Source organism: Erythrolamprus reginae, chromosome Z, assembly GCF_031021105.1.
Source record: "Erythrolamprus reginae isolate rEryReg1 chromosome Z, rEryReg1.hap1, whole genome shotgun sequence".
Taxonomy (NCBI): domain Eukaryota; kingdom Metazoa; phylum Chordata; class Lepidosauria; order Squamata; family Dipsadidae; genus Erythrolamprus; species Erythrolamprus reginae.
Window position 1 is genome coordinate 75,032,168 of NC_091963.1, and position 20,574 is coordinate 75,052,741.

Genomic DNA, 20,574 nt, shown 5'->3' on the forward strand with positions numbered 1-20,574 from the left:
TCACCCCACCCACCCCAACCATCCCAATACATTCCTTCCATAAACATTACTTCACCAACCCCAATCATCCATCAGTTTAAAAAAACCCAATAATTTAATTAAAATATTAAATTAATAATAATTAAAAACCCACTAATAAAATAAAAATATACAGAATATAGGGAAAAATACAATAAATACAATGAGTAGTACAAGACAGGTTAAGGCTTTTAGTCCATGCTGGCGGCATTCCCAGTCAAATTTCCTGAGATAAGGAGCGAAGCCAGAATTGGCCAGAAACCAAATCCAATTAAGGCATTCCCTAAGTGTTTTTTCTACTATTCAAACACAGACTTACAAGGCTTCATGGTTTCCTCAGACGGATGCCTCTCTGGACAATGAACTTACATGAGTAAAACAGATTGCCAGCCAAGTATTTCTTTAATCCCAAATCTAGGATATCCACCATTACAAACGTTGATTCTCCATGCCCCCTTTCCCATGAGTCTCTCTTTTATATTGCCAGAGGTGGCAAAATGTACATAGAGACATTCAGTGTTTAAATCTACGTCTATAGAGATATTTGTATCTGTCTCTCATTCTTCTAATTCTAGCATCTAAGATTGGCTCCTCTCTGTCCCCATCATCCTCTGACTCATACATTACCATAGCTGGGGATTCTACAGTCTGTGGTGCCCCCCCCCCCCAGTTTCTGAGCTGGTCGTGGGCTACTCACAACACTATCCCCCATCTCAGGACCCTTCCCCAAGTCCTTCCCATCCAGGATGGGAAGTGCAAATGAAAAGCATGAATCAAATCAGGAGCTTCCACATAATTTGCATCCACCCAGGTGCAATTGTCTGTTCCCTCCCATTTCCATTTGACAAGGTACTGGAACCAGTCTTTGATCCAGTGGGAATCTCGAATGCTGGTGATCTCCAACTTGGGTAGATAATTTTGAACACTGGACACTTGCGAAGCTGGAACAAGAGGTTGGACAATCAGGGCTTACTGCAACAAGCAGGGACCGATGAAACACTGGGTGCACACGGATAGAGTTAGGCAAAATCAAATGATGTCACTGGGTGGATGACCTTTTCCACTGGAAATGGACCCATGAATTGTTGGTCAAGCTTGCAATGTGGTTTCTTTAAGGACAAATACTTGGTGGATAGCCAAACTTGGTCTCCAACTGCCAATGGTGGGGTGTCTTGACATGAGCAGTCTGCAAATCTCTTGTAGTCTTCTTTAGCTTTATTCAGGTACCACTTGACCACCTTGTGGACAGAGTAGAGCTCAGACAAGAAGTCCTTGGTGACAGGAATTGGAGAATCAAGAAGCTTGAGTGGGAAGAATGTGGGATAATAGCTGTAGTTGGCAAAGAATGGAGTGGTCTATTGGGCATAGCCACGACCCAACACCTGTTGGGCAGAGAGAGTTTTGTGCACACGGAAGTTAACCCACCAAGTAGCCACAGTTAACCACTATACCTAATTAAGTCTTAAATGAAACACAGCAGTAGGCTTTCTTGCAAAAAAAATCCTCTTATACAGTTTATAATATGGAGTCTGGTTAACATTTGAACTCCAAGTTCTAGTAACAATATACATTGCTGTATTTATTGCTTCCACCCAAAAATGAAACGGCAACTCTGCGTCTGTTAACATCGAATCTCTGATAGCATTTACAATACCTATTCTTCTTTCAACCATACCATTCTCCAAAGATGAGTAAGGGTTATTCATTCTGTACACAATACCTTTGCGCTTAAACCAATTTTTAAACATATAATTATTGAATTCTCCACCCCCTTCAGTTTGCAATTTTTCAACTTTATAAGCTATCTTGTTGACCCATTGTTTGAATTTTCCAAACACTTCACTTTTATATTTTGACAAAATGCAAAATGTATATCTAATATAATCATCAACAATCACAAACACATATTTAGCATCCCCTTGACTAGCCTTATAAGGTCCTGATAAATCTCCATGAACCAATTCAAATGGCCAGGTTGTTACTCTAGTGCTAAATTTAGGAATGGGAAATTTCTTTACCTTAACCTTTTTACAAACAGATCACTCTAAAAATTTACTGCAGCCTTTAACATTTACATTACAATTCTCGGCCAGTTTCTTTAAGGATCCAAAATTAGCATGACCCATTCCTCTATGCAGATAATGAATACAATCATTATCATGAGGTGGTTTGTTTCTAATACATGTGGCATTCCATGTTACATTCTTTTCTTTCATCACATATAACTTATTTTGCATTTCTCCTTCAGCACATATAACTTTATTTTTCAGGATAGTACATTTGTTTTTATAAAACTGAATTACATATCCATCAGCAGTTAACCTTCCCACACTTAATAAACAAAATTTTACTGAAGATACAAAGATAAAATTTTCAAATGTTGTATCTAAACATGCAACAATCTCCCCCAGCCTATACAATTTATGTATAGTATGTCTGTGTGTATGTCTACTTAATAATGGGGTTTTTAAATGTTTTTTTAATTATTAGATTTGTCATGAATTATTTTATTGCTGTTGTCAATCAATCAATCAATCAATCAATCGATAAATAAATAAATAAATTTAAGATTTTTTTAAAAAATAATTAAATAAATAATTAAATAAACAAACAAACAAACAAACAATGATCCAGATAACTTAACATTAGTTTCTGTTCCATCAGCTAATCTAATATGGTTTATATCTGAAGACTTTAAATCTCCTTGTAAAAAGTCCTTTCTGTTCACAATATGCTTTGAGCAAGCCGAGTCCAAAATCCATGTTGGTTTTTCTTTCAAACTTTTCCCTAACACTAGCAACATTGCATCTTCTTTCCTGATGTCTGCAACACACCCCTTCTTGGTGGTTTGTGGTTTTTTTCTCCTGTATCAGTTCTTTGCAATATGTTTCTTCTTTCCACACCGGAAACATTTTATTGCTGCAACTTGCATATGTCTCCTGCTAATAGCCTCCTTCTCACTAGTCCACAAACTGATCGAACCACAGGGTGTGCAGGTGGTATCTGAAAGAAATGTCTTGGGACCAAGACCAGTGGATTGACAGGTGTCATCTGGACCACATGATGAGTAGTAGGTACTGGCATGGTGCCATCAGAAACAGGAGCCAGCTGCATAACCCAGTGAACATTCCTTTCTACAAAGCATTTTAAAGCTTTAATATTAAAGTTGACATAGGAATTGCCATTCACAATTTGAGAAGGGAACAGAATGGAGAAGATATGAAAGTTCAAGGGATAATCTGCTCACTTTATAGATAAGAGTTTCTATCAACATTAAACATTTGATACAATATTTGTTTTATTTACAGGGACACATTGGAGATGAAGGGCCTAAAGGAAATCAAGGGAAGATTGGGTCCAGAGGAAATAAGGTAGGATTTTCAATTTCTGTTACTGAATGTTTCTATACAAAGTATAAAGTATACCTATGACATAAATCAACCTTTCCTTCCTTGATAGTTTCCAGGTGTGCTGAGACTGATTGATCAAATACCATAAAATTTATGTTATGACTCTCAAATACCAACTAGTGTATATAATGTGCTTAAGCCAAAGAAGTTGGGAATGAGAATCTTAAAGTGATGTTGAATACATCAAATTATGGAAAACCAAAAAAAAAAATTCTTCAAGATTTATTCCTCCCACCATCCCAAATTTCCAAACATAAAGAAACACTTTGGCATTTAGAGTTTATTTGGTTTAATGCATTGTTAATGCTGAATTCCAGACATAAAGTAAAGGAGCTGTTTTTCTCATCACTGATGGAAAATGAACCAGTTGATTTTTAACTAGTTGGCTAGAAATGCAGAACTTTTGTTCATAAATATAGAGGCAACTATACCATGTGAATCATCAAAAACAATTGAAACAGTAAAACAACATAGCTAGGAATCTTCCAAATGTTATACTTCGTATTCAGATTAAGCTATAAACCAACACTGTTAATGGTGATTATGTGTATTATAAGGGTATTTGTCAATAGTAAAATAAAGCCAGTAGCTTAGGACTTATAAAGTAATAAACCAGTATAACAAAAAAAATATCACCCTAATATCTGATCTTGATTTTATATTTAAAATATTGCCTGTAAATGATTGTAGCATAATATATTACTTTAGAATTATCCATACCTTTATTATGTTTGCCAGTGTTATTTGTTTCTTACATGTAATGACTTACTTATTTTGGAAAATAGGGAGAATCTGGGGAACCTGGAGAGAAAGGTAAAAAAGGTTCCCCTGGCCAGCGTGGAATGAAGGTTTGTTCTTCATTTTCATTATCTTCTTGTAAAATGTATATTTTATTTTATGTACGCTGAGAGCATATGCACCAAGACAAATTCCTTGTGTGTCCAATCACACTTGGCCAATAAAAATTCTATTCTATTCTAAAAAATAAATTGCCAAAGGATCAAAAAGGGATGTAAAATGGCCCATAGAAGTAAACAGAGGCATTCAGCTGTAGACACATTTTCCCATGCAAATACTATACTAGTTGAGCTCAATAACTTTTAAATCTAAAAACGTTTACTCTTAAGTTGTTTGAAAAATCTGCACATCATTTAAAATTTGATTAATTTGGACTTTTACACCATAAAAACCCAAAGATATGAAATCAGGCTCTATGATGAATGGAGCCAATAGACTTCAGGGCAAAAAACCTGAGTTACTAATAATAATAATAATAATAATAATAATAATAATAATAATAATAATAATAATAATTATTATTATTATTATTATTATTATTATTATTATTATTATTATTATTTATTAGATTTGTATGCCGCCCCTCTCCGAAGACTCGGGGCGGCTCACAACAAGCGATAAAACAATATTGTACAGGCACAAATCTAATATTAAGAAAAAACTAAAAACCCTATCAATTTAAAAAACCAAACAACACATACATACCAAACATAAATTATAATAAGCCTGGGGGAAAGGTGTGTCAAATCCCCCATGCCTGGCGGTATAGATGGGTCTTAAGTAGTTTACGGAAGACAAGGAGGGTGGGAGCAGTTCTAATCTCCGGGGGGAGTTGATTCCAGAGGGCCGGGGCCGCCACAGAGAAGGCTCTTCCCCTGGGGCCCGCCAGACGACATTGTTTAGTCGACGGGACCCGGAGAAGGCCGACTCTGTGGGACCTTATTGGCCGCTGGGATTCGTGCGGTAGTAGGCGGTTCCGGAGGTATTCTGGTCCAATGCCATGTAGGGCTTTAAAGGTCATGACCAACACTTTGAATTGTGACCGGAAACTGATCGGCAGCCAATGCAGGCCACGGAATGTTGTAGAAACGTGGGCGAATCTGGGAAGCCCCACGATGGCTCTCGCGGCTGCGTTCTGCACGATCTGAAGTTTCCGAACACTTTTCAAAGGTAGCCCCATGTAGAGAGCGTTGCAGTAATCGAACCTTGAGGTGATAAGGGCATGAGTGACTGTGAGTAATGACTCCCTGTCCAAATAGGGCCGCAACTGGTGCACCAGGCGAACCTGGGCAAACGCCCTCCTCGCCACAGCCGAAAGATGATGTTCCAATGTCAGCTGTGGGTCGAGGAGGACGCCCAAGTTGCGCACCCTCTCTGAGGGGGTCAGTAGTTCCCCCCCCAGGGTAATGGATGGACAGATGGAATTGTCCTTGGGAGGCAACACCCACAGCCACTCCGTCTTGTCTGGATTGAGTTTGAGTTTGTTGACACCCATTCAGTCCCCAACAGCCTCCAGGCACCGTCACATCACTTCCACTGCTTCGCTGACTGGACATGGGGTGGAGATGTACAACTGGGTATCATCCGCATATTGATGATACCTCACCCCATGCCCTTGGATGATCTCACCCAGCGGTTTCATGTAGATATTAAATAGCAGGGGGGAGAGGACCGACCCCTGAGGCACCCCACAAGGGAGAGACATCCTGGAAACAATGGGAAGAAAGGATTTCCTTTATTTATATGGATTTTGAAAATTCTGTAAACTCATTGTGGATGACAAATGAATTAATTTGAATCCTCTTTTGCTGGAATAAAAGTAGAGTTACATTCAGTGATGGGCTCCTACAGGAACGGTCAAGAACGTAGTTCCAGTAGCAAAATTTGGAGCTCTACCCCAGAGCATCCAATTTGCATTGAAAGATATTGAAACAAAATGCATAAGCCACGCCCACAGTTTGGTAGTAAAAATTTTGGTACCCCATCACTGGTTACATTTGAAAGAGAAATAAGCATAGCTCCCACTTTAGTATTCCAGTTGTGCACTTTCCTACCCCAAGAGGCCTTTCAGGCAAAAACCCATATCCTTTTCACCTCTCGAGTGAATTATTGCAATCTGCTTTACATGTTGCTACCTTTGAAATCTACTCAAAAGATGCAAGTACTCCAGAACATGATGGCATGGACAGTGATGGATACATCACATTATGCTCATGTGTCATTCCTGCTTTGTAATTGGCATGAGCTGTCATTTGACTTTGGAGTGCAAATTTTAGGCGCTCATTATCTCCTTTAAAGGAGATAACTACCATATTTTTCAGAGTATAAGATGCACCTTTTTACCCCCCCCCCAAAACAGGGGGAAAACATGGGTGCATCTTGTACACCGAATATAGTCCTACCCACCCACCTAGCCCCACCCTTTGGCCTCTGCTTCCTAGCAATTTATCTCCTTGCAGCAAAAATGAACAGAGCCGGTTAAACCAAGCAATTCATTATCAGCTTCCCAACTCTCAGCACCTGAGGCTGCAAGGAGGTAAACTGGGAGAGGGAGAGGCAGAATTTTATTTTCTTGTACTATCAGTGGCTGAATCTGGATGCAAGGAGGTGTTTTTTAAAGACTGCTAGACATCTTAACAAAATGAATGAGGAAGCTTTTTAAAATAACTGCTTGATCTGAGTTTAAGAAAACTTTCTGGCATTAATGTACTGCCACAATGTACATTTCTCCAATTCTTTGCTATTTTTATGGGTCAGGTACACATGCACAAAAATACACAGCAAACAGTGTATATCATCTGTGCTGTTTGCTTTTGGTAAATATACTCGGGTGCATCTTATATTATACTCCTGTATGGTATATATCAGGCGTGGGCAATTAATTTTGCCATGGGGCCACATGAGATATTGGGATGGTTTTAGAGGGCTGGACTAACGCTTCATCGGGGAGCGGTCCTGCGGTGCGCCTGCACAGAGGAGGCCTCCCTGGCAGCCCCTCCCTTTGGGAGCGGCTCTTCCTGGCCCACGGTTGCTGCCCCCCCTCTGCTGCTGCCGTTGCTTCTCCTTCTTCCTCTCTTTCCTCCGCTGCTGCCGCTTCCTCCACCTGCCTGCACCCCAACTGCCGTTGCTGCTGCTTCTCTCTTTTTTGGCCACTCGCTCAGCTCTGCCAAAGCATCTCTCTCAGGCTCCTGACGTCACCCACAGTGACCTCATCACCTAGCACTAGTCTTATTGTCAATGTCCTGAGCCTCCCTCGGGCAGAGGAGTTGCGTGGCTGCCTCCGGACCGCTGTTTCCAGGCTCCCACCACAGCCCCGGGGAGGAGAACTTTTTTAAAAAGCAGGACATTTTTCACAGATAGCGGTCACAGACAGCGGGCAGGCCACACGTGGCCCGTGGGCTGCCCGTTGCCCAGGTCTGGTGTATATTATATATAGTATAGGACCATGATGGTGAACCTATGGCACAAGGCACGTGGAGCCATATCAGAGGGCATGCAAGACTTTGCCACGTTTGGGTTCTGGCACACATGTGCACACTGGACAACTGATTTTCATCCTCCCAACACTTCAAGGAAGCTTCCTTGAAGCCTCAGAGGCAAAAAAAATCACCCAATGGACAAACTGTAAGTTTGAAAAAGGCACTTCCAGATTACTATTGTGCTGTTTTTTGCCCTGCGGAGGGTTCAGGGAAGTGTTTTGAAGCCCCAGAAGACAAAAATTTAACATCTACATGAAACCGCTGGGCGAGATCATCCAAGGACATGGGGTGAGGTATCATCAATATGCGGATGATACCCAGCTTTACATCTCCACCCCATGCCCAGTCAATGAAGCGGTGGAAGTGATGTGCCGGTGCCTGGAGGCTGTTGGGGCCTGGATGGGTGTCAACAGACTCAGGCTCAACCCGGATAAGACGGAGTGGCTGTGGGTTTTGCCTCCCAAGGACAACTCCATCTGTCCGTCCATTACCCTGGGGGGGGAATCATTGACCCCCTCAGAGAGGGTCCGCAACTTGGGCGTCCTCCTCGATCCACAGCTCACATTAGAACAACATCTTTCAGCTGTGGCGAGGGGGGCATTTGCCCAGGTTTGCCTGATGCACCAGTTGCGGCCCTATCTGGACCGGGACTCATTGCTCACAGTCACTCATGCCCTCATCACCTCGAGGTTCGACTACTGTAATGCTCTCTACATGGGGCTACCTTTGAAAAGTGTTCGGAAACTTCAGATCGTGCAGAATGCAGCTGCGAGAGCAGTCATGGGCTTACCTAGGTATGCCCATGTTTCACCATCACTCCGCAGTCTGCATTGGCTGCCGATCAATTTCCGGTCACAATTCAAAGTGTTGGTTATGACCTTTAAAGCCCTTCATGGCATCGGACCAGAATATCTCCGAGACCGCCTCCTGCCGCACGAATCCCAGCGACCGATTAGGTCCCACAGAGTTGGCCTTCTCCGGGTCCCATCAACTAAACAATGTCGGTTGGCGGGCCCCAGGGGAAGAGCCTTCTCTGTGGCGGCACCGGCCCTCTGGAACCAACTCCCCCCGGAGATTAGAACTGCCCCTACTCTTCCTGCCTTCCGTAAACTCCTTAAAACCCACCTTTGCCGTCAGGCATGGGGGAACTGAAACATCTCCCCCTGGGCACGTTTAATTTATGCATGGTATGTCTGTGTGTGTGTCTGTTAGCATATGGGGTTTTTTAAATATTTAAATATTTTAAATTTGTCTGATTGCTTATGATTTGTTTCTACATGTTGTGAGCCGCCCCGAGTCTTCGGAGAGGGGCGGCATACAAATCTAAGTAATAATAATTAAAAAAAAACAACAGCACAATGGACAAACCGGAAGTGTATTTTTCAAACTTCTGGTTTGCCCTTTGTGCTGTTTTTTGCACTCCTGATTTTCAGGAAGCTTCTGCAAACCAGGTGTGTTTTCTTGAACTTCCGGTTTGCCTGTTTGGGCATTTTTTTTAACCTACCAGGCTTCAGAAAGACCTGTGCACATTCACAGGGTCAGCATGGGAGTATGTATGTGCATGCGTGGGGGGGAGGGGTGTGGGCACATGCATGCATGCTAGCATACCCACACACCTTTCTGGCATGTGAACCAAAAAAGGTTTGCCCTCATTGGTATAGGGCAGTGATAGCCAACTTTTTTGAGACTGAGTGCCCAAACCACAACCCAACACCTACATATTTATCTCTGAGTGCCAATAGGGCAAATTACTGTATTTTTCAGACTGTAAGTCATACCAAGATTGCAAAGAGGAAAGTAAGAAAAAACTTTTGTCCTCCCTGTCCCCATAAGAGCACTCTGCAGGCCACTCAAACACTCTGCAGACCCAACGTTTTTCAAAAAGGGTGAAAAACAGGGCCATTTGTGCACAAAATGGGGCACACAGAGGGTTTGGGAGATCTCAGAGTGCTTCTGAGGGCTTGGGTAAGGCACAAACACCCCAGTTTTTGTGAAAACTGGGTGCCATAGGTTCACCATCACAGGGCTAGAGGATGAGCTTAACATCTTCATTGTCCATGTGGCTTAAAGGTAGCCTTGGCTTCTGCTTAGAAAACATACAATTAGCAGCTCTGCAACCTTAAAACACTCCAAGAGTCTCCCTTTCTCTCTCATTTGAGCACAGATAGCCAGTCAGAAGCGGCGGTGGAAACCTCTGCGCCCCATGCCCTACCAATCCCAATGGAATCAGCCACATTGCCAAGCAAGCTGCTGCCCGCTTGGCTTGTGCCCCCCTGGCCACTGCTGACTAACAGCTATAGTGTGGCTGCTGTGGGTGGCTGGCTTGATGTCATGGTCAATTCCATCGGGATTGGCAGAGCGTGGGGTGCAGAGGTTTTGGCCACCACTTCCGACCCAGCTCTCTGTGCTCAAGATAGCCACTGCTGCAGTTTCAGCCTCTGCACCCCTTCTGCTTGGCAGCCTCTCTATGGCTGTGTGGTGACTGAAGCTGCAGCAGTGGCTACCTTGGCGTAGAAAGCCGGATCAGTAGCAGCAGCGGAAAGCTCTGCGCCCCGTGCACTGCCAATCCTGGTTGCTAAGGATGCTAACAACAACAAAGTGGAAGTGCCTTTTTCTGAACGTCCAATTTGTTCATTGGGCAATTTTTTTGCCTCTGGAGCTTCAGGGAAGATTCCTTGAAGGGTCCAGAGGACAAAAGGCCTTTTTCAAGGCCAAAAATCAGCTGGCCAGCACGCATGCACACTGGAGCTGAAACCTGGCAAAGTGTTGAGTGCCCTCCGATATGGCTCCACATGCCACCTGTGGCATGCCTGCCATAGGTTCACCATCATGGGTATAGGGCCTAGCTATATCAAAGGGTAATCTATCTCCAATAGTTTTTCTGTGCCAGGTGAGATAAAAAAGAATGGAAAATCTCCTCAATCCAGTCATCTATTGTGACCTAGGTAATGCATTCTCTCTGTTGCAGTGGCTGCCCTCTGAAACAACCTAATCTCCAAATATTCATATAATTTCCATTCAACAGCTGTTCTCTTTTTCTTTTTTTCCTTTTTACATACATACAAACAAAAAGTATATTTTCTCTGAACAGAGTATAGGTTGGGTCAAAAAAATTATATAGTTTATAACATCCCCAAACACAATTTATATGTTTCCATTTCTGCCCTTATATTATTTCTCTCCATTTTTAATTTTATTTTCCTCCTACTTCTTTTCTAACATTTAAACAATATCACCATTTATCCTTACCAGAAACCTTTCTTATTCACTTCTAAAGTCAAAACCCTTTAATTTAAAAACAATCCTTTCCATCCTTAATTCCTAGTTTCTCATTATAATTTATTATTTTATCAGCTGAACCAACCTATCATTTCTCATTTACCATTTTATCAATAAAATATTTTATTTACTTTAAAAGTCAGTTGTTATAATATAATAATATTCCATGTACTCTTCGGCACCTGTTCCATTTAATTTCATAAATAATAAATCTTTTAAAGCTTTAATTTTTTTCCATTTTATAAACAATAATCCATATAATACATTCACAAATATTAATCTAGATACGAATCACTTATGCCTATAAATATTTCTTTTGCTAATTTCATTTATTAAAATCATAAATATTGATATTCCAACAGTTTTGAGTATATAACACCTTTTTCTTTCCTCCTTTCCATTTTCTTCATCATATGATTTATTCAAATGTTACAGTTATTAGTCATTATATAATTCACCTATATACATCATATTTCCTATCCTTCATTCCTTTAATTATTCCTTTAACTGTTTTCCTTTGCTCTCCCTTTCACTCCACCTCTTAAAATTTTTCTCTCATCCTCACATTCTCTTCTCTTTCTTTTTTCTTTTTCTGTTTTATAATTGTTCTATATTTTCTTCTGTTTCTTTTCTCTAATATTTAAGTCTCTTCCTCACTTAGTTTGCCCTAAGATCCTATCTGATTCCTTCTCTTTTTTTCCTTTTCCTTTTTTTGTTTCCCCACTGTTAATTCCAGTGGAGTCATTTGTTTCTTTTATACCTAGTCTTTTCCTCTTTTCTTTTCTTCTATGTTTCTTTCCATCCTCTCCATTTTTATCACTGTTAACCCCAGTGTAATTATTAACATTCTCTTTTCTTCCTTTCATTTGCTTCCTTTTCTTAGTTACTTCCCCCCCCCCCCCAACTTTTTTCTTTCTTAGGTTACTACTACTCCCAACATCAAAATCATTTTTTTTTTCTTCAGTGTTAAGTTCTTGTTTCTATTTCATGGTTTCTTTATCCACTTGGGTATGCTTTAGCATACTTTCTGGTTCATCAAACATGAATACTCCACATGTCATTTTAATTTATTTCAGTTCATTCAAAGGAGCTGGTGAGAAACTAGTGGCTGGGAAAAAGGAGAAAAGTGGAAAGGACCATTTTATTTGCAGTTTGAATTCAAACAGACCATTCACAGAGCTGGGGAGAGGAACTACTGGCTGAGAAATAGGATAAAGGAGAGGAAATGCCATTTCCCTTTCAGTTTCAGTTCACAGAGGATGAGGTAGGGACTCTGAGACTGAGTAAATGAGAAAGGTACTGTAAAAGCCAAAAATAGTAATAACATATTCAGGGGTAGTGCGCTTGAGACTGTGATTCTATTTTATTTCAAAATTACTGGCTTAGTTCAGTGTTATACTTGTTTTATAGCTGTGTAAAATTTAAAAATTTTAATTACAGGGGTTGTTGGTTTTCTTGATAAATACTTGTTTTTCAATAAATTGTTAATATGTCTGGCTTGGTGCAGTGTAGCCTCCACTTCTTCAGTACCTCCCCCCTGAGGAGAAGGGCTATGTGGACAACTGTTGGTTCAGAAAGAGTACGTGCAGTGGAGACATAGCAATTTTGGTCTCTCTGTATCTAATACCTATAATGTTAGTGCGGAATTAAATAGGGAGGTTGTTGTGGATATTAGCGAGGCCCCTCAGGAAGAGAATCAAGAGATGTTCCAAGGGGAAGTTGTTGTAAGTGAGGTACATAGTGTTACCAAACCATCAGGTCCAGTTAATGGAAATAAAAAGAGGGTGCACTTTCTTGTGGGTGACTCAACTGTTAGAGGTGTTGATTTGGGACTGAGTAAGGATGTGATGAAGCTGATGAGGTGTCTCCCAGGGGCCACTGCCAGCAGGGACAGGAGGCGGATTACAAATATTGTGAAGGCTGTGAGTAAAGTTAATAATGTTGATGTGGTGGTGCATCTTGGCACAAATGATTTGTCCCAGAGAAATGTTAATCTAGTAAAGAGAGATTTCCAATGTCTTAGCATGGAGCTGGGCAGAATAACTGATTCAATGACTTTCTCAGAAGTGTTACTGGTTTGTGGTCAGGAGGATAAAACAACTTATATCACAGAGTTTAATGTGTGGTTAAGGTAGTGGTGTAAAGCTGAAAGTTTTGGCTCTGTTAGTCACGATGTTAGTAGCTGGTCTAATAGGGAGTTCTTTAACAGGGATGGTTTGCAGAGGTACCCAGGTGCTTGATGAGGAGTTCAGAACTTTTTTGGATGGGCATTTAAACTAGCAAAAGGGGACAGAGATGTAACCAATGTGGATGATTTTTGTCCCCGACCAATGAGGAAAAATCAGTTTGTTGAAGTTTATGAAAAAGCAGCTGTAAATGAAATAGATGTAGTTGTTGAGGATAAAGGGCAAACAAATAATGAAAATAATGTTCTTTGGGTAATGTTAACAAATGCTTGAAGCTTGAGCAACATGCTCTGTGAGTTAATGGCCATAATATTTAGAGATAATTTGGATCTGGTTGCCATAACTGAGACATGGTTTAAGGATTCCAATTACTAGAAAATATCCATACCAGGATATTCATTGTCTAGGAAGGCTAGAGTAGTGAGAAGGGGAGGTGGAGTAGTCATTTATTTTAAGGAAAGTCTAAAAGCAACACTAATTCAAAATACATGTAAAGAGCTGGAGACTCTCTGGGTTTGATTGCAAATTAAAGAGGGTTCTGTCATTAGATTTGGGGTGGTCTATAGGCCTCCAGGGCAATCTGAGGATTATGACAACAAGATGGTGGATGAAATTACCCAAATTGCAGTAAAGGAAGATATTGTGGTTATGGGTGACTTCAACATGCCAGACGTTGACTGGAGTATCCCTAGTGCCCTTACATGCAAAAGTAAGAATATAGTAAAGGCTCTTACAGGAGCAGCTCTGGCCCTCCCCTCTAGAGGGGAGAATATATTCTAGATTTAGTTTTTATGAATGGGAATCAGGTTTCAGAGGTTAAGGTGGGAGAAAACCTAGATTGCAATGACCGCCTATGTTTTTAGTTTGATGTACACTTTCCTTTGTTCTTCCTTCAATATCCCAAATTTTTAAAGTTATTTCCAATCTTCTTACACAACTATTTCCTTTCGGATTTCTTCTTACAAGACTTTAATTATCTCCCTCTCGGCTCTGGGCTGGTGTTTAAACTTCCACTAGATTCATCTATCTCCATTGTTTTCTCCATGTCAGTTAGCTGCTGTTTCGTTGTCGGGATAACTTTTAAAGTTCTTTTTAAAAAAAAAAATTTCTATTTATGTTCATCAATCATTCACCCAGTATCAATACTCCACCCAAATCACCGCTCCTGCAAAAGCTTATTTCAGTTGTCCCAGCTTTATGAGGGCTGACATGATCACTGCCTCTGCCACTAGATCAAAGAGTTTTCCTCAGACCTCCAAGGTACCTGCCTGTCCCTCTTGGTCTTTTGAGGTGCCCCTACTTCTCCATCCCTACAGGACAGATTCAGTCCAAAAACCACCTACCCACCCCGACAGCGGTTTGTCAGCCTGGAATTTCATGAGACTTATGAGAGTCCATTATTTCCAGACTGTCTCACTGCAATGCTTCCAGTTTTAGAACAGCTGTTCTAAAAGTCATGAAAAATATGACTTTACTCCGAGGTCAGGGGTTAGTATGGAATGCTAAACTTTTATTAGATTTTGGTGGTTTGGCATATGTGTTTCACTCTTCTGGATGCATATGTTCCTTTTCATTGTTCTCTTCTTCTCTGTTTATATTGTAAGCCTCTCAAAAATTTGGTGGATGGTTTCAAAATACATAAAGCAAATAATCTCTCAAACAATCCATCTAAAACCAGAATTATTTTTACTTGGTATTAACAGACATCATTAAAAAGAAGATAAATACTTAATTCTTCATTTAATAATGGCAGCAAGAATGATATATGCCCAAATGTGAAAGAAAGAAACGATTCCTACAACTTTAAATTTTATAAAGTTTTGGAATGTGCAGAAATGACAAAATTGACTATGCAACTTAATGACAAAGATGAGTCGGATTTCTATACAGCCTGGGAAAGATTATATTAATAGCTCAAAGAGAGGAAATATTTAAGTAACATAAAATAAAATTACCATTAAATTCATCACTCACAAATGCAAACAGAAATTGAATTAAATTAAATAATTTATCAATTATACATATTACTAAAATGACAAATCCAATTTAGAGAGATAGAACATAACCATTACAGTATAGCAATACTAAGTTGCATAGTAACGAAAGTCAGTGGATAGATGACAGATGTTGAAGAAAAGCAGTAATGCATAATCATAAAGGATTACTTGGGAAAATATATACGATAAAATATGTGCTAAGATAAAGAAAGGTATAGGTAGTTTTGTTTTCCTTTACAGTTGTTTCAATAATGTTAATTTGTTTATTATTTTTACTTTTTAAAATACTTTGAAGTATGCAGTAAATAAAATCTAGACTGTACAATTTGGGTGGGGTGGACAATATAGCCTACGTGATAAATCATTGAAGTATATATGAAATTAATTTGTTAATGGAAAAAGCATGTACTAATTTATATACTTGAAACAAATTATAGTCTGGTGTATAATTAATATAAATATAATTACTTTAATGCTAATATAATGCTAATATCTGTATATACTACTATTAATTTAATTTTCTTTGATTTTCTTCTGTACTTACTATTGTGTTTTCTTTTTTAAAAGTGGAAAATTAATAAAAATATTTTTAATTTTTTTAAAAAAAATTGGTGGATGGTTTCAAATTTAATAAATAAATAAAAGCTTACTGCTATTTAATCTGAATTGTACCAAATATTTGAAAAATGTCAGGATATTATTTTCTTGCCATGATCATTTTAACATATAACGACAGCAACTCTATTTCATTTACTTAAATTACAAGTTTTGCTGATCCTGCAGAAATGGAAGCTGCATTAACACACAGTGTAGAAAAAGATAACTTGTTCTCAATAACTTTGACTTATTTTTTGAAGAAAAGCTATTAATAAGATGTACTACAAACAATAGCATAATTCTGGGCACTGCACATTAAAAGTTATAAATGCAATGATTTGAGGAAAATATAAAGTGTTTATCTGTTCTAGGGAGAAGAAGGAACCGTTGGTTTTGGCAATATAGGAAGAAAGGGAAGAAAGGTAATCATATCAAATTAACTGTAAATTTGGGCTTGAGTTCTTTTGAGAACATAATACAATTCACAATTTACACAAATAAAATTGTATTATATAAAATATGTACAAATACATACAATAGGATAAAGTGTGCAAACACTGACTGTAGTATACATGGTTTTTATGATATTATAGATTTTATTGTATTATTAATTTTATCCCTATAATTTTTTACTGTTGTATTTATGACTACTGTTATCTGCTCTGAGTCCTCTTTAGGGTGAGTGGCGTATAAATATAAACAAACAAATAAATAAATAATACTTCCCTGAGATGGAATGCGGTGGAGGCAGAATAACACATGGACACCACAATGAGTTTTATGGGTCACTTTATTGATTTATTGCCTTCTTTGCTGTCATGAATAGACCTGCAGAGGTGAAACAAAATGGGGCAGAAACCCTGTCAATAACATTTCAAAGCAACTATGGGCGAAGCTCCTTGCTGAGCAAGGGGAGGTGTCCCTGACCCTTCCCTTGCCCTTGGCCATGCACCACGGCTTGTGGGAAGGCTCGCCCCTAGTTCCCCTCAGAGCACCTGGCACGTAAGCCCCAAGGGCATCCCTCCTCCATTGTTCAGGCCAAATCTGCCCAGAGCTTCTGACAAGGGGCCACCCATCACCTTCCAAAGGGTACCCTAAAGGAGATCATGCAGTTGCTCCTAACAGCCCTTTCCACCCCTTCCTGCGACAGCAGTGGGTCAAATCTCTATTTAGGCCCCTTGATTCCTTCTCTATACTAGCCTTTACAGGTGCCTCTGTAGGTCTGCCAGAAATATGTTGTTGCCCTTGAGCGTTAAATGGTCCCTATATAGGCCATTGTCCCTGTATAGGCCATTGTCCCTGTATAGGCCATTGTCTTCCTGTGATATACAAATATCAACATGTTGTATGACATAAAGCCCAATCTCAAATACCATCTTCCCCACTGCTTTGTTCACCCTTTTCCTGGCTTTATTCACCCCCTTGGGATCCCCAGCATATTGCCATGCCATCCAAGGAATCATGTTCGACCACATCAACTGTGTGTCAGGCCATCACCCTTTAATGACCCAAAGGTTTTTAAATACCACAGAAAGGCCATGCCTTTCATCGCACCGAGGTCATTGCCACCAAGGTGTAATACCAGTCATTTCAGTACAACATTGACAGCCTCGCTGCCAAATAGCAATGGGAGAAGCCCATCCCATCTCATGCCTCTCCATCTGAGCTACTGCACCCTGACCAACTGGCTCAGCTTCAGCAGAGTTCCAAAGCCATCTCTCTTTCCGGCTCAGAACACCATGCTGTGACTGCAGATCAACACCCAGGACTTCTCTGCCACAAGGCCATCTAAGAAAAGCAGAACAAAGCAGTGTTAACCCAAGTTGAAATATATATTCGGGGGCATGAATATAAGCCTTGAATACTGCAGACCTCCATTTGCCAATCAATTTTATCTGCTCTGCACTTAGCCCCACCGCCGCCATGGTGTCGGCCACCCCAATCCTGAAAGAATGTGTGCCATGCCTCCATGAGTCCAGGCCCTTCTCGGCCACTGCCCAGAATTGATACCATGTCAGGGGGTGCCATCCCTGTAGCTAAACAAGTAACCCGGGCCTGTTCCCCTCAGTGTCTACTATGCCTCCAAGGCCGACATTGGGCATACCTCAGGACTGGAAGCGCAGGGCAATCTAATTAATGCCCCCTGCCCTGCTGGTACATCTTAGACCTTCTGACCCAGAGCAGCATACCTTTGCTGCCGAGTGTGAGGTCCCCGACCCCAAAAGCTCACCGGGAGCTATTGGCTCTCAACACTGCCAGCACCTCACTGATCTGAAATGTCCCCAAAAATAAAGTCATGGCCAGTGCGTGAAACAATCCCAGCTCATAGGCAGAATTGCACACCTCAGCCCATTGCCCACAGATGCCAATGAGCTGTGGGATAGACGAGGGCCTCCTGGTGTCATCTCTGGTCTGTCTCTCCCTAATCCAGCCCTCCAATATCTTCCTGACTCTAAAATCTGTGGAGTTATCCCTGAATTTCCAAGACTTGGCAATGAATGCTAAACCCGCTAGCTTACCTCTTATAGTGTACGCTGATAAACCATCTCATCTGCCAACTACACAAAACTCGAGCATGTGGTCCACTGGGATGTGCCAAAGCTGTTGATACCCCCTCTGCTGGTGGAAAGCTCAAAATTCCCTACCTTCTCTCTGATACGCCATCCTGGTGCTTACCATCACTGAGCTCTCCAAGCTTCCACAGGCACTGGAGGACCACCTCTACTTGTTTGCTCACCTCTGGAGCCAGCAATTGGAACCTGGCCAACTGTTCATGTGACAGCACATCACCCATATCATTCTCAATGCCAGGTACATGGCGTGCCAAAATTAACATGTTGAGTTCCAAGCACCTGCTCACAAAGTAATGGACCAAGCACATGACCCTGGATGAAGCTCCTGGATGACAAAGTATTAATTACATTTATTATCGCACCAGAAGGGCACCATCCTGTTTGCAAATTCTGTTCATCACCACTACTATCGGAAAAAACTCCAAGAATGCCAGATCCCTACAGATATCAGCCCGCACCCACCTAGCAGGCCACCGGGAATAGCACCACCCCAAAACTGATTGCCCCCACTGCATCTGACTTCACCCGAAGCTCCGCCTTCAGTAAGCATTCCTGCCGCCAAAATGCCACACCATTGTAGTGGGATAGAAAGGTGAACCAAGTTGTTAAGTCCTCTCTAACTCCTGATGACAGGTTCACTTTGTGGTGTGGCACACTTTATTGCTGAATACAGCCGCCTCACAAAGGTCTGACCCAGTGCAACCACCCTACAGGCAAAGTTAAGCAATCCAACTAACTCCTGTATCTGTCTCAATGTCACCCTCTTAGCCTGTAGGACCCCTTTGACCTAGTGATGCAGCCTTACCAGCTTCTCCTCTGGGAGCCTACATGTCTGTTCCACTGAGTTGAGTGCGATGCCCAGAAACATAATCCTGGTGGAGGGGCCCTCCATCTTTTCATGTGCTAGTGAGACCCAAGGTCCGAACACAGCACTTAAAGGTGCCCATCCCTTCTTAAACAGCTCACTCTTGGCCAGGCCAGCCATGAAAAAGTAATCCAAATAGTGTGTTATAGAGGGCGACCCAGTATTGCATTTGTGCACCCATTCCAGAAATGAGCTAAACTGCTCAAGTAAAGAGCAAGATATGGAGCACTCCATTGGAAGTGCCCGATCTATGTAGAAGCCCTCTTCAAAACTGAAACCTAGCAGGTCAAAGTCATTCTGGTGCACCAGCAAAAGCTGGAAAGTGGACTTGATGTCACATTTGCCCATCAGCTCGCCCCTACCACAGGCTCGCACCATCCGCACGGTGGAGTCAAAAGAAGTGTACTTAACTGACATAACTCCTCTGGTATGAAATCATTGACTGACTCCCCGGGGGGAAAGGACAAGTGATGGATAAGCCTGAATTCACTCTCTGCCCTCTTGGGCACCAAACCTGAGGGTGACACTTAGAGTCTTGAGGGGCAGGGTTTTAAATGGCCCCACCACAACCCTGCCCTCGGCAACCTCCTTTCTAATTTTCTTCCTCACCATTTTCTTCATGCCATTCACCGACTTCAAATTACGTGACATGAAGGGCGCCCTGGCACCCTTGTATGGAATCCTAAAACCTTGCACAAAACCTTTAAGCAAATCCATAGTGCATTCCCATGGTCTGTATCCATGTAGTTTGGCCTCCAGTCTGTTCAGCTTAATGGGACTGAGGCCCCTTACCATGAAACTGGCCCTGTTGTTGTCATGGGCCACCATCCATGTCTCTCCCTGCCCCATTCCCCTGGCCCCTGTTACAGGTGGCCTTGGAATGTCCCATGCCACACCAAGCACACCCATGGCGATATCTACATTGAGGTCTTGAGCAAGAACCTTTCACCCCAAACTCATAGCACAGCAGGGGTGGCCTGCATGATGGAATTTCTTGGTGGCAAGAGGTGCCTACTGGCAGAAAGCTGGCAACCACTTACCTTAGATAATTGAGTATCCTGGAGCCAAAGGTTCTGGATCCTGTGATCTCAAGGGAGTGACTTGACAGTCTCACATACATTCTAAAGGACTCATCATACTGAAGCCAAGCTGTCCCCACCCCACCCCGAACTCATTATAGGCCTGCAGTATGATGTCCTAGTACTTTATTAGTGCATGAGTTTTGTGCACATCCTTTTGTGTTGCCACCGCATGATAAATCATAAATGAATAGAACCATGTTGTTATACACTTCTCTATCTTAGGCTGCTTAGCGTGGTCCACCTGCCTTTTCCTCATCTTTATCTTTCCTGACCAGCTCCCTATTCATCAG

At 41.4% G+C, this 20,574-nt stretch overlaps 1 protein-coding gene across 1 annotated transcript in view; it reads left to right on the top strand.

The window, feature by feature from the left end:
• LOC139153837 (collagen alpha-6(VI) chain-like) overlaps positions 1 to 20,574 on the top strand; it is a 270,910-nt gene that overhangs the window by 190,618 nt on the left and 59,718 nt on the right. The window contains 3 exon segments of the mRNA XM_070728258.1: positions 3,327 to 3,389; positions 4,214 to 4,276; positions 16,136 to 16,186. Coding sequence (XP_070584359.1) covers positions 3,327 to 3,389; positions 4,214 to 4,276; positions 16,136 to 16,186 — 177 coding nt within the window.